Source organism: Triticum urartu, chromosome 6 (genome assembly GCF_003073215.2).
Source record: "Triticum urartu cultivar G1812 chromosome 6, Tu2.1, whole genome shotgun sequence".
Taxonomy (NCBI): domain Eukaryota; kingdom Viridiplantae; phylum Streptophyta; class Magnoliopsida; order Poales; family Poaceae; genus Triticum; species Triticum urartu.
The window spans coordinates 151,723,452-151,742,087 of NC_053027.1; the positions used below are offsets into that span (position 1 = coordinate 151,723,452).

At 44.9% G+C, this 18,636-nt stretch overlaps 1 protein-coding gene across 2 annotated transcripts; it reads left to right on the top strand.

The window, feature by feature from the left end:
- Positions 1-880: 880 nt before the first annotated feature.
- LOC125517486 (DNA (cytosine-5)-methyltransferase DRM2-like) lies at positions 881-6,885 on the top strand. 2 transcript variants are annotated; one of them, XM_048682690.1, is made up of 8 exons: positions 881-1,165; positions 2,789-2,905; positions 2,985-3,093; positions 3,177-3,223; positions 3,319-3,483; positions 5,186-5,285; positions 5,375-5,466; positions 5,551-6,885. In XM_048682690.1, the coding sequence occupies exons 1-8, from the start codon at positions 1,160-1,162 to the stop codon at positions 6,664-6,666; spliced, it is 1,752 nt and encodes a 583-aa protein (XP_048538647.1). In that variant the 5' UTR covers positions 881-1,159; the 3' UTR covers positions 6,667-6,885. The 2 variants fall into 2 exon arrangements, with proteins under 2 accessions (XP_048538647.1, XP_048538648.1); XM_048682691.1 differs by having other exon boundaries at positions 3,000-3,093.
- The last annotated feature ends 11,751 nt before the right edge of the window (positions 6,886-18,636 follow it).

Genomic DNA, 18,636 nt, shown 5'->3' on the forward strand with positions numbered 1-18,636 from the left:
GTCTATCAAATAAGATAATGGTTTCTTTGAAGTTAACAAATATTGTTTTAATTGGCAGTTAAAGCCTTCCCTAATATATAATCGTGGCAAAATGGTAGATAAATCACATTGGTTGTGTACAAAATATTTATGTGCTCGCTACAACACATAAACAACTAATTTAAGTTAGAATTTTTGTTACTACAATACTTGTTACGAGGTCATATATTCAAAAAGATAAAGATGGACATGGTTCTGCGAGCACCCCGCATGAATAGTAAATTAAAAACTATATCAGGAGATTTTTTTAAAAAATTCTAAAATTTTGGGTATTGAACTTGATCGATCATTCTACTCAAGTACGAAGTTTAATGAAGCATTGACACCATGGTACCTTCAGTGAAGAAAATATAATTGGCGTCTTATTATTCATAAAATGGTACTTTTTAACGTAGCTTTGATTTTGTCATTTTTGCCCAGAATATCACGGATGTCGTTTGAAAACTTTATATGCGAGCATCGACCATGCATGTTACAAAAATAATCATTTTTAATTTTTTTAGTACTTTTATGAAATTATAATTCGTAAAGCGTGCGTGTTGGACAATTTTCACCAACTCTGCGTTGACCATACATTTATGAATGGAGATCATATTAAAACAGCATAACAAAAAAATTCATTAAACATACTTTAGATTTTAGCATTAATTTTAATTTATTTACTCATTGATTTAAATGAAAAGATCGGTTAAAACTGTCAAGATGACTGATTGATAGCTATGACCAAACCATCATCGTTATTATCACCATCAACAACTACATCGTTTTTTTTACGCCTCCTTTTTTCCTCTGCCTATTTATTGAGATGTGCGCTGCGCACAGGAACTGTGTAGCCGGTCCTGCGCGCAGCCGCACATCGACAGAACACATAAAAGTCTCGCTCCCATCCATGGCCCCGAACTAAACGCCCAGTCTGAACTACACGCTGCGGCAGGCGCGGCAGCGCAGCGCATCCCCGTCTTCTCCTTGTCGTCTAAGCCAGCGAGGGGCGGACGCCGTCGCCGTCGCCGTCGCCGCCGCGCTCTCCTCCTCCGCCTCCTCCGCTGCCGCTCTTCCTCGAGCTGTCCTCCGCACGGCAGGGAGATAGAGGGAAGGGAAGGGGCATCTTCTGACATCAGCAATGGCGGTAGGCTCTCTCTCTCTCTCTCTCTCTCTCTCTCTCCGTCCTCCCTTCTTCTGGCGATTTTAGAGCCCCATCCATTAAACGGATTTCTACAAGTTATACCAGAGGACTCATCTCTTGATTCTTAGGGGCATTTCCCATGCAAGGATTGCGTTCCTGCAAAATCTTTTGCGATTCCTTTGCACAGCATTCGTGCTGAAATTTCCACTGACAAAAGCTCTTATGAAAGATTCCTTTGTTTTCCCCACTGCTCAATCATGCAAACTCTCCATCCCGATGCGGAGGAAGCTCTCGTGTTTGTTATTTTTGATTGACGTATCAGTCTGTGCGCGACTCTGTTTTCATATGTTCGATGGGAAAAACTACTTACTGCACATTGGAGGTTTTGTGGTTTGTTCGATGGGAAAAAAAACTTTCTGCATATTGTGGTTTTGTGGCGAGTTTGTTCGATGAGGAAAAAAAACAACTCGATGCGTTCCAGACCCTATAGAATCGGATCCGCCGTATATAGCAGAGTAGGCATCTATGTTGCATTGGTTGGTTAGCTTCTCAGCCTCTGTCCTTGTCTGCATTTTCTCACGTTGGTCAGGTATCAGGGTCACACCAGATAAGATGCTGCAGTCGTTAGTCAAAATACCGGCTCATATAGCAGAGACAGCAGCGCCGGCTAAACTCTCATTTGAATCTTTTTTTAGGGTCCATTTGGTCTGATATACGTTCTTTTAAATTTTCGGTGATGCATTCTGGGCACTAGAGTTGAATGGCACTGCTGGGATTTCGGCTGCCGCATGGTCATTTGTTTCATATGTTGTTCATGTTGACACATTGACACTCTTATGGTCACACACAGCATTAACAAGTCGAAACTCTTTTATAAAATAATAAGTAATACTCCCTCTGTAAAGAAACGTAAGAGTGTTTAGATCACTAGTACTTTAGTGATCTAAACACTCTTATATTACTTTACGGAGGGAGTACTTTTTTTACTTCTCTCGCACTTCAGTTAGTACATTTGAGCTGTTCATTTGGACTGCAAACTACCGTTGCTTATCCATTTGGTTCATCTGCCACTCTGGCCCCTGCGTGTTTGGTTAGTCTTATTCTAGGTGATAATGGCCAAACCTGGTCGATCTAATCACCTATTTAGATTTACCAGCTTTATCACCCCCCCCCCCCCCCCCCCCCAATACTCCAATACTTCTTGACATCCCCATATTTCAGTTATTTAGCATATTTCAGTTATTTAGCATCCCCGTAACTGGAACTTGAAATTTCTAATTGTACTGATGTACAGTATATGTTTTGCCCATTAGCTTAATGTCTTGTTGATGTCTTGTTGTGACACTGCTGGAGGGAGTTTGTTTGATAAAAAGAGATGGTCTTTTCTTCTTCATTTTTTATGTTCTCTAAACTGTACTGCAAAAACGTCTTACATTAGTTTACAGAGGGAGTAGAACTGAATATAGTTGTACTGATTTACGCTAGAGATTTCAATGGCGATATCTTGTGGCTGTTGTGGGCTTGTGACAGAATAATTCTTCTTTGTGCGTCATTTTGTTCTCTATTATTGCTTTTCTGGTGGTTTGCTTTCAATATTGATCGAGGTGTGCTTAACTCATGTGACAGGACCGGGATAGCGACAGTGATGACAATGTTAAGTTTGAGTGGGAAAGTGATGGTGAGGCTGAGCCTTCATCGGCTCCGGCTTTCAGGAACTCGGATGCTCCTGGCCCATCCACGCTGGTACTTCAGCACAAGAGCTAGCCCTGACTTGTAATTATTATGATTATAGTGTGATATTTGTTTGTGCAAATGTCTAAAGGATTGTAATGGGCGGGCCAACGAGGAAGTGCCGTCTACTGCTTTAATTGAGGAATATGTAGCAATGGGCTTCCAAAAAGAGATAGTCGTGAAGGGCATGAAGGAGATTGGTAATACTCAAAGTAACTAGTTTCATTTCATTTGTCTTGTTTATGTTTATATCTTGTGTTTCAACTGAGGCTTTTGTTTTCAGGGCATAGCGATGCAGATGCATTGCTCGAGCTAATTCTCACATATCAGGTATTTGTCCATGTGCTTTATCTTGCGTTTATTCTATGATGCTTTTGCTACATGGCAAAGATTGTATGTTATACGATTGGTGATGTGAAATGCAGGCACTAGGTGCTGATGATGCAGTGGGTAACTGCTCTACTTCTGGCTGCGCTCCTCAGAGTGTTGAAGAAGTTGATGATGATGAGGATCTTGATTTTGAGAATTGGGATGGCGACGATGACGATGTTGGTGGTAGAGGGACCAACTGTGATGATCCTGGTGACGAGGTAGATGATTCCTGATCTTTAGTTCAGTAGCTGAGAATTCTTTGATCATATATGTGCTGTTATATGTGAAGTCTTTGCCATGCATACCTTGAGCACCCTCTTTATGTATTGTTTGAGTTTTTTTCTTTGCTCCGAGTATTTCAACGGTGTAAAATTGAATTGTGAAGTTTGAGCACTTTGTTTTTTACATAGAATTCTCATCCTGTTTAAGTTTATCGTGTACGTGTGATAAGGGAGTGAGGTTGAATACCACTAGACCAGTACCTCCCGCATAGTAATCAATCAAACTGGAAAATAGTAGAAACTGAGTGTATTATTGTCCTGCTTGTTTGTGATTTTTATGAATTGGAAAATTTATTTCTGTTAGACACCACTCCTTTTCTCTTCAGTTCTTATGCATTTGAATATTAGTTACACGACTTGAAACTTGTGGAATCGGGATGGTATGAGCAAATCATACTACAGATGCTTTAACCAAGAGAAGATACTCTGTACATACCACGAAACAATTATGCTCTTTGGTTGACTTTGTAGTCCAAGATATAGTGTACAATCAGACTGAGCTGAGAAGAGTTCATAAGAAATAGAAGCTAAACTTGAATGCCGAGTACTACATAATTCTAGCCTGCACTTGGGTAAAGTTTGTCCTGCAACCCAGCTCATCACTTTTCCATAGAATGCAAGGATGGTTGGAAACTAGCTTGCTGATTAGGACGAATAAGATCTACAAGAATTAAATGGCATTGTTCAAGATTCTTCTATTGACTTTCAGTTACACAAAGTGATCTTAATACTGGAAAAGTACATCACATACTGCACTAGTTGCATCAAACTTCGCTCCAAGACCAACCTCAAGAAGAGCAATATCTACATGTTAGAGCCGAAGAAAGCAAGGGATTCGATGTAGAAATGTTATGCTAGAAATACATACACAGAGTCACTAATTTAGAAATCTCAGAATGTAATATATGATGTGATAGCTGATTTTCGTGTAGGTTATGCAAATAAAACTAGTGATGAGAATATTGTATGGTTGAACCCTATACATGGCTATATATATGTAATGACTGAAAACAACAAGTAGGGAAAGAGTATGGAGTGCTTGACGTCTATTATACCTGCTCAGCAAAAAAATATCTTGATTGCTAGCAAGGTGATGAGCCTGAAATAGTGTGGAATGCGAATATCTTCATGTTCTCCTGAAGATGCACACATTTGCCTTATCTTCCATCGGTCCTAACTTTCTTCCACTGCTATGCATCCAGCACAGACTGCCATTATGTGATACAACAAACTTGAACATGTACTTTCAGTTTATTCCTGTCCATCACCACCAATACATCATATCGATATTTGCTAATGTGGGTAGTTGTTTCAAGTGTAAAATGATGAGCATTTCTGTTCATGCAAACAGTAACTCTTGTATTAATGTCATTCTCAAACAGCACCAGAGAACAAGAAGTTGAGTTCCTAAATCATTTCATTGTTTTAACTCTTGATCAGTGTTTTTCTATTGTTTCTTGGGTGGTCTGTGCTATTCATTTCTTTACCGTTGATTAGCTGTAGTCCCCTTCATTTCTCTGGCCCTATAGATGTCGGTACATAGTTGTATTTCTCTATCAGCAATCACTCAGTTGGCATTAATAAGTCAGTGAGATGTAGCAAGTGTTTTCTAATCTCATTTTTTATTGCAACTCTGAAGGATTTTCTACAAGAGATGTCACAGAAAGATAAGAAGATCAACTCATTAGTAGGCATGGGCTTTGCTGAAGATGAAGCAAATATTGCTATTAGGAGATGCGGTATGCTCTTTCTGAAATTTTTGTCTCGACAGTCATGCTTTCACGGAGAAGGCAACTTATGCTATACATTTCTGTTTAAATTTTCCTAGGTGTGGATGCTGATCTCTGTGTATTAGTTGATTCGATTAGTGCATCACTGGTTGCAGGAGATTTCAATTCCAGAAACATATCTGACCATCAGGTACCTTGTGCTTTTATGTACATTTCAATAAGAAACGGTTCTGCTTTTAGTTCGATGTACCTGAAATCCGTGTACATTTGGTAGGTTATGGATAGATGCTTTGATTCGTTTGGAGGGAGAAAGAAAGCAAGATTGATGGAAGAGAGCAAGAAAAGGAGGATGCAATATGCACAAGGCAGTGGACCCTCCTTTGCTGGTAGCCATGATGAGCCAACGCGTATCCCAGATCCTATGGTTGGATTTAATCTGCCCAGTGACAGAAAACCGTCAATGACCAGAATGCTTCCTGAACAAGCTATCGGACCACCTTTTTTCTACTTTCAGAATGTGGCCCGAGCTCCAAGAGGTGCATGGACGACCATTTCAAAAAAATTCTATGACATTCAACCAGAGTTTGTAGATTCCAAGTATTTTTGTGCGGCTTCAAGGGAAAGTGGGTACATCCATAATTTGCCAATTGAGAACAGAGAAGCTCTTCTCCCTTTCCCACCAAAGACCGTATTTGATGCATTCCCTCATTATAAGAAGTGGTGGCCTTCTTGGGACCCAAGAAGGCAGCTCAACTGCTTGCAAGCAAGTGTGGCAACTGCAAAGTTCACAGATCAAATCCAGCGTGCTCTTGCAAGATCAGGCAACCCAAGTGTTCAGAAACATGTGGTGGATGAGTGCAAAACTTGGGATCTTGTCTGGGTTGGGAAAAATAAGGTTGCTCAGTTGGAGCCTGATGAGATGGAATCTCTGCTCGGTTTCCCAAGGGACCACACAAGGGGAATCGTCAAGACAGAGAGGTACAGATCTCTTGCGAACTCCTTCCAAGTTGATACAGTTGCTTACCACCTATCAGTGCTGAGGGACATGTTTCCCAATGGTGTCAATGTGCTGTCCTTGTCCACCGGAATTGGAGGAGGAGTGGTGGCTTTGCACAGGCTTGGGATCCGCATGAGGACAGTGGTGTCTGTTGAGAAAGGCGAAACTAATAGGAGGGTTTTTAATGGTTGGTGGGATCAGACCCACCAGACAGGCAAGCTGGTTGAGATTGCCGACCTGAAATCTCTCACTAATGAGAGAATTGCATCGTTAGTTGGTAGATTTGGTGGCTTCGACCTGGTGATTGGGGGCAGCCAAGGTGAGCAATCTGCTTTGTTGTACGACTACCCCAGAATCTTGGATGCCATCAAGTCAGCTATGGCAAGGATGTAGGCTAAGCATCATAGTACCTATTCTGTCACTTAGTGCTTATCTCTAGGAACCGCAGCTTCCCACAGCTTCATCTATGTAAGGATGTAGGCTAAGCATCGTAGTACCTATTCTGTCACTTAGTGTTTATCTCTAGGAACCGCAGCTTCATCTATGTTTGAACATTGAGGTGACGTGGTGGATATTTATTTGCAAGAAATGCCCTTGTTTTCAGTATCGAAATTCTGTTGCTGGATTTTGCCATGCATTGCCTTGCATGATGATCTTCTTGTCTGGTTGAGCTGGACATGTCATCTAACTGCTTCAGTTGTACACACTGCAAGACTGGAATTTTGGTGTTTTACGTAGAGACAGAGACTTCTTTTGTTTAGTTGCTTCATATCATTTCCTTTGCTTGCACTAAACACTGCATCAAGCACTCAACTGTGGTTTTCAGGCCATGAAAACAGTGAACACGATAAGGTTAAAAGAGGAAGTTGATTATGAAAAGCCTATATAGGAAGGTAAAAATGTAACCTGATCTTCTGCTGCTAACCTGTAGACAAGCAGGGTGCTTAATTTGCTATTGCCCACAGCATCTTTCCTCTAGCAAACCATTTTAGCATAGACGATATTGTACATTTTAAGTGCAAAAGTGACTGGTACATTCACACAAACTAAAGACATCTTCTATTCTGGGATGGGATGCAAAAGAAGCTGATACAAATCCAGAGATAGTTATCTCTGTTCTTTCTCTTGTTAGATTGTTTCGTTTCGCACACTAAGCTTGCCAAGCTGAAACAAGTACCAATGTCGACTGGGGATAGAACTTGAAATGCATTGTTTGGCACCCACAGCACACTTCATTCTTTGGTAGTGATGAAAAGAATGTATGTAACTGGTATTTTCACTCAGGGCATACGTATTTTCGGAAAATACATCGTGTCTCGTGTCGCTTTCATCCTGTATGATCTTCAAAGTCTGGAAAATAAAGTCTATCAGGCTACCAGGTTCTCAGGTTCCCTAAGTTTGTAAAGTTCAGAACTTGGGTTCAGATTTTGTGATAGGAATTTTGGTATGTCAAGACTTTAAAGCCTGCCCAGTGGCCAGTGCCCTTTACAAGGACATTGTGCTTCTTCTGTACTAGCATGGATAGATATTTGGGAGCCAGTGTAAATGCTGTTTTGAATGGATATTTTGGATGTTGGAGCTCTGTGTTCATCCAGATTGAAAACAACAGTAATGGATTTACAAAAAGAAAACAATTGCTCTGAAAAAATGGCTTCACTTCTGTGTAACTTCCAGCATGGTAAGTTAGATCATTCATACCCTTGTAGAACCTGTTCTGGTCACTCTCTTGGGACTCTGAAATTAGACCATTCAGTAAACAATTGCTTCAAAACCTGTGGTCTCTTGGTTGCCTTTATCCACTGCACTCCAAACCAGAAGCTGAAGCTAGGTTCACAAAATGAAACTGAAGCTGAAACTGAAATTGTAGTCAGCTGAAATCAGGAGCAGACACCAAGTCCTGCTCTGAAACTGAAACTGAAACTGAAGCTCTACACGTCGTTCTACCGGACAGCAAGGATGTACAGCAAGCAGGCAAAATTGACAAATTTAACCTCGAAGCGAAAGTATTTCACAAACTACACTGTTTTCAAAAATATTTCACCTAGCCCTTTTGTGCAGCGTCCGACAGCAAGGCGTTGCACTCGACTATGGAACTCCTTACAGCTAGGCGCTGCATAGTGTAGTGCAGCTCTTTGGCATGAGTGTTAGGCGCTGCATTGTAGAGTGCAGCGCCTTACCGTCAGGCGTTGCACATTAGGGGTCAAGTGAGTAAAATACTTTCAAAAATAGTTTAATTTGTGAAATAATTTCGTCCTGAGGTCAAGTTTGTGCCTTTGACCCAGCAAGCACTATGCTCGCCTGTGTCGCCAATGCTTAATCAAGTTCCATATCAGTACAGTTTCTTTGAGCTGAAATGGAACCTTTGTTGCCTGTGACCGCTATTGTGTTTTTTTTCTTTTTGGGAGACCGCTATTGTGTTTTTTCTTTTTCTTTCTGGGAGACCGCTATTGTGTTTGGTGTACCTGTAGTCAGTGTTCTTCGTTTGCTTCACATATGGATGACTGAGTGGTTGCAGGGTCTTTTTTTTTTTGAAATAAGACAAAAGACTTGCCGATTTCATTAATAAGGAGAAGGTTTAGACATAAGCTGCAAAGCGGCAAAGAAACAAAAATCTACTCTCGTGACATAAGACTACTCATATGATCACATTCACAGGTGACAGGACAGGGAGTCCCTCCCGGCCCGGTCCCTCCCGTCCCTCGTGTCGCTCCTAAGGCGACTCGGGGGAGTCTAGGGTTTTCCCCCGCCGCCTCCCCCCCCCCCACCTTCCCCACCCCCCTCGCCGTCACCGGAGACGAATGCCGAGAAAGTCCGCGCGGGCGCCGGGGAAGGTGGTGGCGGGGTCTTCGGCGCTTCTTCGCAGAGGCCATCGGATCCAGGGGCGGCGGCTCCTGCTGGCGTGGCGTCCGGCATGCTTGAGGGTTCGGTCGTGAGGACGGCGAGCCGCAGGCGTGCCAGATCTGGAGGTATAGCCCCCCTTCCCTTCCATGCATCCCTTCCCAGTCCCCGGTTCGGTTTGGATCTTGCCGGATCCAACCCCGGTGTGTTCTGGTGGAGCAGATCGGTGTCCGGGGGAAACCTTGGCCGCCTTGGCTGGCCGGCAGCGGCGACGCCGCTTTTTGGCGCCGCTTTCCTCCTTGGGGGCGCTGCTGAGGGCACCATCTCTCCACTCCGACCCATGTCCGGGTGAAAGCCCAAGATCCGATGCGGATCGGGCGTCGGCGGCGCCCCGTGCACCGTAACCTTCCTGGAGGCGACGCTAAGGACATTGGGATCAGATGGAAGGGTCTGCAGGTGAGGGGTGGGGGTGTGCTACCTCCCTTTCGGTGGAGCGGTGTTTCGTTCTACATATTCTTGGCGGCGGCTCTTGGCGGCGGCTCTTGGCGGCATGGAGCAGCGGAGGCTTGACGTCAGATGTGTGGTGACGGACACGCGCAGAAGGTCGACGCTGTCTGGTGTCGTGGTGGCGTCGGCGGCAGCGAGACCGGGCAAGGCCGATGCAACAGTACAGCTCTGAAGATGGATATGTGGCAGGTGGCTGTGGCGGCCTCATACCCGACAGGCGTCCTGGTTGAGGAGCACGCCGCACTGGTGGGTGCACATACCCGGCAGGCGTCCTGGTTGGGACTGTTGGGGAACGTTGCAGAAAACAAAAATTTTCCTACGGTTTCATCAAAATCCATCTAGGAGTTCATCTAGCAACGAGTGATCGGATTGCATCTACATACCTTTGTAGATCACGCGCGGAAGCGTTCAAAGAACGAGGATGAGGAAGGCGTACTCGACGTGATCCAAATCACCGGAGATCCTAGCGCCGAATGGACGGCACCTCCGTATTCAACACACGTACGGTCAGCGTGACGTCTCCTCCTTCTTGATCCAGCAAGGGGAAGGAGAGGTTGAGGAAGATGGCTCCAGCAGCAGCACGACGGCGTGGTGGTGGTGGAGCTGCAGTACTCCGTCAGGGCTTCGCCAAGCTCTACGGAGGAGGAGGAGGTGTTGGAGAGGGAGAGGGAGACGCCAGGGCTTAGGTGTGGCTGCCCTCCCTTCCCCCCACTATATATAGGGCCAAGGGAGAGGGGGGCGCAGCCTTGGCCCTTCCTCCAAGGAAGGGTGCGGCCAGGGAGGAGTCCATCCTCCCCAAGGCACTTAGGAGGTGCCTTCCCCCTTTAGGACTCTTTCTTTCCCTCATCTCTTGGCGCATGGGCCTCTTGGGGCTGGTGCCCTTGGCCCATATAGGCCAAGGCGCACACCCCTACAGCCCATGTGGCCCCCAGGGGCAGGTGGACCCCCGGACCCCTTTCGGCACTCCCGGTACAATACCGATAATGCGCGAAACCTTTCCGGTGACCAAAACAAGACTTCCCATATATAATTCTTTACCTCCGGACCATTCCGGAACTCCTCGTGACGTCCGGGATCTCATCCGAGACTCCGAACAACATTCGGGTTATTGCATATACATATCCCTACAACCCTAGCGTCACCGAACCTTAAGTGTGTAGACCCTACGGGTTCGGGAGACATGTAGACATGACCAAGATCGCTCTCCGGTCAATAACCAACAGCGGGATCTGGATACCCATGTTGGCTCCCACATGCTCGTCGATGATCTCATCGGATGAACCACGATGTCGAGGATTCAAGCAACCCCGTATACAATTCCCTTCGTCAATCGGTATGTTACTTGCCCGAGATTCGATCGTCGGTATCCCAATACCTCGTTCAATCTCGTTACCGGAAAGTCACTTTACTCGTACCGTAATGCATGATCCCGTGACCATACACTTGGTCACTTTGAGCTCATTATGATGATGCATTACCGAGTGGGGCCAGTGATACCTCTCCGTCACACGGAGTGACAAATCCCAGTCTTGATCCGTGTCAACCCAACAGACACTTTCGGAGATACCCGTAGTATACCTTTATAGTCACCCAGTTACGTTGTGACATTTGGTACACCCAAAGCACTCCTACGGTATCCGGGAGTTACACGATCTCATGGTCTAAGGAAAAGATACTTGACATTGGAAAACTCTAGGAAACGAACTATACGATCTTGTGCTATGTTTAGGATTGGGTCTTGTCCATCACATCATTCTCCTAATGATATGATCTCGTTATCAATGACATCCAATGTCCATAGTCAGGAAACCATGACTATCTGTTGATCAACGAGCTAGTCACCTAGAGGCTTACTAGGGACATGTTGGTGTCTATTATTCACACATGTATTACGATTTCCGTATAACACAATTATAGCATGAATAAAGACAATTATCATGAATAAGGAAATATAATAATAATGCTTTTATTATTGCCTCTAGGGCATATTTCCAACAGTCTCCCACTTGCACTAGAGTCAATAATCTAGTTAAATTGTGATAAATCGAACACCCATGGAATTCTGGTGTTATCATGTTTTGCTCTAGGGAGAGGTTTAGTCAACGGATCTGCTACATTCAGGTCCGTATGTACTTTACAAATATCTATGTCTCCATCTTGAACATTTTCACGAATGGAGTTGAAGCGACGCTTGATGTGCCTGGTCTTCTTGTGAAACCTGGGCTCCTTGGCAAGTGCAATAGCTCCAGTGTTGTCACAGAAGAGTTTGATTGGCCCCGACGCATTGGGTATGACTCCTAGGTCGGTGATGAACTCCTTCACCCAAATTGCTTCATGCGCTGCCTCCGAGGCTGCCATGTACTCCGCTTCACATGTAGATCCCGCCACGACGCTCTGCTTGCAACTGCACCAGCTTACTGCCCCACCATTCAAAATATACACGTATCCGGTTTGTGACTTAGAGTCATCCAGATCTGTGTCGAAGCTAGCGTCGACGTAACCTTTTACGACGAGCTCTTCGTCACCTCCATAAACGAGAAACATTTCCTTAGTCCTTTTCAGGTACTTCAGGATATTCTTGACCGCTGTCCAGTGTTCCTTGCCGGGATTACTTTGGTACCTTCCTACCAAACTTACGGCAAGGTTTACATCAGGTCTGGTACACAGCATGGCATACATAATAGACCCTATGGCTGAGGCATAGGGGATGACACTCATCTCTTCTATATCTTCTGTCGTGGTCGGACATTGAGCTGAGCTCAATTTCACACCTTGTAATACAGGCAAGAACCCCTTCTTAGACTGATCCATATTGAACTTCTTCAATATCTTGTCAAGGTATGTGCTTTGTGAAAGACCTATGAGGCGTCTTGATCTATCTCTGTAGATCTTGATGCCTAATATATAAGCAGCTTCTCCAAGGTCCTTCATTGAAAAACTCTTATTCAAGTAGGCCTTAATGCTGTCCAAAAGCTCTATATCATTTCCCATCAAAAGTATGTAATCTACATATAATATGAGAAATGCTACAGAGCTCCCACTCACTTTCTTGTAAACGCAGGCTTCTCCATAAGTCTGCATAAACCCAAACGCTTTGATCATCTCATCAAAGCGAATGTTTCAACTCCGAGATGCTTGCACCAGCCCATAAATCAAGCGTTGGAGCTTGCACACCTTGTCAGCATATTTAGGATCGACAAAACCTTCCGGCTGCATCGTATACAATTCTTCCTTAAGGAAACCATTAAGGAATGCCGTTTTGACGTCCATTTGCCATATTTAGAATGCGGCAATTGCTAACATGATTCGGACGGACTTTAGCTTCGCTACCGGTGAGAAAGTCTCATCGTAGTCAACCCCTTGAACTTGTCGATAACCCTTAGCGACAAGCCGAGCTTTATAGATGGTCACATTACCATCCGCGTCTGTCTTCTTCTTAAAGATCCATTTATTTTCTATGGCTCGCCGCTCTACGGGCAAGTCAGTCAAAGTCCATACTTCGTTTTCATACATGGATCCTATCTCGGATTTCATGGCTTCCAGCCATTTGTCGGAATCCGGGCCCGCCATCGCTTCTTCATAGTTCGAAGGTTCACCGTTGTCTAACAACATGATTTCCAAGACAGGGTTGCCGTACCAATCTGGTGCGGAACGTGTCCTTGTGGACCTTCGAATTTCAGTAGGAGCTTGATCAAAAGTATCTTGATCATCATCATTAACTTCCTCTCTAGTTGGTGCAGGCACCTCAGGAACATTTTCTTGAGTTGCGCCATTTTCCGGTTCAAGAGGTAATACTTCATCAAGTTCTACTTTCCTCCCACTTACTTCTTTTGAGAGAAACTCCTGCTCTAGAAAGGATCCATTCTTGGCAACAAAGATCTTGCCTTCGGATCTGAGGTAGAAGGTATACCCAATAGTTTCTTTAGGGTATCCTATGAAGACGCATTTTTCCGACTTGGGTTTGAGCTTTTCAGGTTGAAGTTTCTTGACATAAGCATCGCATCCCCAAACTTCTAGAAACGACAGCTTAGGTTTCTTCCCAAACCATAATTCATACGGTGTCGTCTCAACGGATTTCAACGGAGCCCTATTTAAAGTGAATGCGGCAGTCTCTAAAGCATAGCCCCAAAAAGATAGCGGTAAATCGGTAAGAGACATCATAGATCGCACCATATCTAATAGAGTGCGATTACGACGTTCGGACACACCATTACGCTGAGGTGTTCCAGGCGGCGTGAGTTGTGAAACTATTCCACATTTTCTTAAGTGTGTGCCAAACTCGTGACTCAAGTATTCTCCTCCACGATCTGATCGCAGGAACTTGATTTTCCTATCACGTTGATTCTCAACCTCACTCTGAAATTCCTTGAACTTTTCAAAGGTCTCAGACTTGTGTTTCATTAAGTAGACATACCCATATCTACTCAAGTCATCAGTGAGGGTGAGAACATAATGATAGCCACCGCGAGCCTCAACACTCATTGGACCGCACACATCAGTATGTATGATTTCCAATAAGTTGGTTGCTCGCTCCATTGTTCCTGAGAACGGAGTCTTGGTCATTTTACCCATGAGGCATGGTTCGCACATGTCAAATGATTCGTAATCAAGAGACTCTAAAAGTCCATCAGCATGGAGCTTCTTCATGCGTTTGACACCTATGTGACCAAGGCGGCAGTGCCACAAGTATGTGGGACTATCATTATCAATCTTACATCTTTTGGTACTCACACTATGAACATGTGTAGCATTACGCTCGAGATTCATTAAGAATAAACCATTCACCATCGGAGCATGACCATAAAACATATCTCTCATATAAATAGAACAACCATTATTCTCGGATTTAAATGAGTAGCCATCTCGAATTAAATGAGATCCTGATACAATGTTCATGCTCAAAGCTGGCACTGAATAACAATTATTAAGGTTTAAAACTAATCCCGAAGGTAAATGTAGAGGTAGTGTGCCGACGGCGATCACATTGACCTTGGAACCATTCCCGACGCGCATCGTCACCTCGTCCTTCGCCAGTCTCCGCTTATTCCGCAGCTCCTGTTTTGAGTTACAAATGTGAGCAACCGCACCGGTATCAAATACCCAGGAGCTACTATGAGTACTGGTAAGGTACACATCAATTACATGTATATCACATATACCTTTCGTTTTGCCGGCCTTCTTGTCCGCTAAGTATTTGGGGCAGTTCCGCTTCCAGTGACCACTTTCCTTGCAATAAAAGCACTCAGTCTCGGGCTTGGGTCCATTCTTTGGCTTCTTCCCGGCAGCTTGCTTGCCGGGCGCGGCAACTCCTTTGCCGTCCTTCTTGAAGGCTTTCTTACCCTTTCCCTTCTTGAACTTAGTGGTTTTATTCACCATCAACACTTGATGTTCCTTTTTGACTTCTACCTCTGCTGATTTCAGCATTGCAAATACTTCAGGAATGGTCTTTTCCATCCCCTGCATATTGAAGTTCATCACAAAGCTCTTGTAGCTCGGTGGAAGCGACTGAAGGATTCTGTCAATGACCGCGTCATCCGGGAGATTAACTCCTAGCTGAGTCAAGCGGTTATGCAACCCAGACATAGTGAGTATGTGCTCACTGACAGAACTGTTTTCCTCCATCTTACAGCTGAAGAACTTGTCGGAGACTTGATATCTCTCGACCCGGGCATGAGCTTGGAAAACCATTTTCAGCTCTGTCTCTCAAAACGCTTTTGGAGCCCCGGATCTAAGCTGTAAAGCATGCCGCACTGAACGAGGGAGTAGTCATCGGTACGTGCCTGCCAAGCGTTCATAACGTCTTATTCTGCAGGGAGAACAGGTGCATCACCTAGCGGTGCTTGTAGGACATAATCTTTCTTGGCAGCTATGAAGATGATCCTCGGGTTCCGGACCCAGTCCGTGTAGTTGCTGCCATCGTCTTTCAGCTTGGTTTTCTCTAGGAACGTGTTGAAGTTGAGGACTACGTTGGCCATTTGATCTACAAGACATATTGTAAAAAATTTAGACTAAGTTCATGATAATTAAGTTCATCTAATCAAATTATTCAATGAACTCCCACTTAGATAGACATCCCTCCAGTAATCTAAGTATAACATGATCCGAGTTAACTAGGTCGTGTCCGATCATCACGTGAGACGGACTAGTCAACATCGGTGAACATCTTCATGTTGATCGTATCTTCTATACGACTCATGCTCGACCTTTCGGTCTTCTATGTTCCGAGGCCATGTCTGTACATGCTAGGCTCGTCAAGTCAACCTAAGTGTTTGCATGTGTAAATCTGTCTTACACCCGTTGTATGTGAACGTTAGAATCTAACACCCGATCATCACGTGGTGCTTCGAAACAACGAACTGTCGCAACGGTGCACAGTTAGGGGAAACACTTTCTTGAAATTATTATGAGGGGTCATCTTATTTACTACCGTCGTTCTAAGTAAACAAGATGCAGAAACATGATAAACATCACATGCAATCAAACAATAACAGTGACATGATATGGCCAATATCACATAGCTCCTTTGATCTCCATCTTGAGGCTCCATGATCATCTTGTCACCGGCATGACACCATGATCTCCATCATCATGATCTCCATCATCGTGTCTCCATGAAGTTGCTCGCCAACTATTACTTCTACTACTAGGGCTAACGCGTTTAGCAATAAAGTAAAGTAATTTACATGGCGTTTCTAAATGACACGCAGGTCATACAAAAAATAAAGACAACTCCTATGGCTCCTGCCGGTTGTCATACTCATCGACATGCAAGTCGTGATTCTTATTACAATAGCATGAACATCTCATACATCACATATGTATCATTCATCATTCATCACAACTTTGGCCATATCACATCACAGAACACTTGCTGCAAAAACAAGTTAGACGTCCTCTAATTGTTGTTGCAAGTTTTACGTGGCTGCAAAAGGGTTCTAGCAAGAACGTTTTCTTACCTACGTGAAAGCCACAACGTGATTTGTCAACTTCTATTTACCCTTCATAAGGACCCTTTTCATCGAATCCGCTCCAACTAAAGTGGGAGAGACAGACACCCGCCAGCCACCTTATGCAACTTGTGCATGTTAGTCGGTGGAACCGGTCTCACGTAAGCGTACGTGTAAGGTTGGTCCGGGCCGCTTCATCCCACAATACCGTTGAAGCAAGATAAGACTAGTAGCGGCAAGAAAGTTGACAACATTAACGCCCACAACAAATTGTGTTCTACTCGTGCAAGAGAACTACGCATAGACCTAGCTCTGATACCACTGTTGAGGAACGTTGCAGAAAACAAAAATTTTCCTACGGTTTCACCAAGATCCATCTAGGAGTTCATCTAGCAACGAGTGATCGGATTGCATCTACATACCTTTGTAGATCACGCGCGAAAGCGTTCAAAGAACGGGGATGAGGAAGGCGTACTCGACGTGATCCAAATCACCGGAGATCCTAGCGCCGAACGGACGGCACCTCCGTGTTCAACACACGTACGGTCAGCGTGACGTCTCCTCCTTCTTGATCCAGCAAGGGGAAGGAGAGGTTGAGGAAGATGGCTCCAGCAGCAGCACGACGGCGTGGTGGTGGTGGAGCTGCAGTACTCCGTCAGGGCTTCGCCAAGCTCTACGGAGGAGGAGGAGGTGTTGGAGAGGGAGAGGGAGGCGCCAGGGCTTAGGTGTGGCTGCCCTCCCTTCCCCCCACTATATATAGGGCCAAGGGAGAGGGGGGGGCGCAGCCTTGGCCCTTCCTCCAAGGAAGGGTGCGACCAGGGAGGAGTCCATCCTCCCCAAGGCACCTAGGAGGTGCCTTCCCCCTTTAGGACTCTTCCTTTCCCTCATCTCTTGGCGCATGGGCCTCTTGGGGCTGGTGCCCTTGGCCCATATAGGCCAAGGCGCACACCCCTACAGCCCATGTGGCCCCCCGGGGCAGGTGGATCCCCTTGGTGGACCCCCGGACCCCTTTCGGCACTCCCGGTACAATACCGATAATGCGCGAAACCTTTCCGGTGACCAAAACAAGACTTCCCATATATAATTCTTTACCTCCGGACCATTCCGGAACTCCTCGTGACGTCCGGGATCTCATTCGGGACTCCGAACAACATTCGGGTTACTGCATATACATATCCCTACAACCCTAGCGTCACCGAACCTTAAGTGTGTAGACCCTACGGGTTCGGGAGACATGTAGACATGACCGAGATCGCTCTCCGGTCAATAACCAACAGCGGGATCTGGATACCCATGTTGGCTCCCACATGCTCCTCGATGATCTCATCGGATGAACCACGATGTCGAGGATTCAAGCAACCCCGTATACAATTCCCTTCGTCAATCGGTATGTTACTTGCCCGAGATTCGATCGTCGGTATCCCAATACCTCGTTCAATCTCGTTACCGGCAAGTCACTTTACTCGTACCGTAATGCATGATCCCGTGACCAGACACTTGGTCACTTTGAGCTCATTATGATGATGCATTACCGAGTGGGCCCAGTGATACCTCTCCATCACACGGAGTGACAAATCCCAGTCTTGATCCGTGTCAACCCAACAGACACTTTCGGAGATACCCGTAGTATACCTTTATGGTCACCCAGTTACGTTGTGACGTTTGGTACACCCAAAGCACTCCTACAGTATCCGGGAGTTACACGATCTCATGGTCTAAGGAAAAGATACTTGACATTGGAAAACTCTAGCAAACGAACTATACGATCTTGTGCTATGTTTAGGATTGGGTCTTGTCCATCACATCATTCTCCTAATGATGTGATCTCGTTATCAATGACATCCAATGTCCATAGTCAGGAAACCATGACTATCTGTTGATCAACGAGCTAGTCACCTAGAGGCTTACTAGGGACATGTTGGTGTCTATTATTCACACATGTATTACAATTTCCGGATAACACAATTATAGCATGAATAAAGACAATTATCATGAATAAGGAAATATAATAATAATGCTTTTATTATTGCCTCTAGGGCATATTTCCAACAGGGACCTCAGGTCTTTAGAT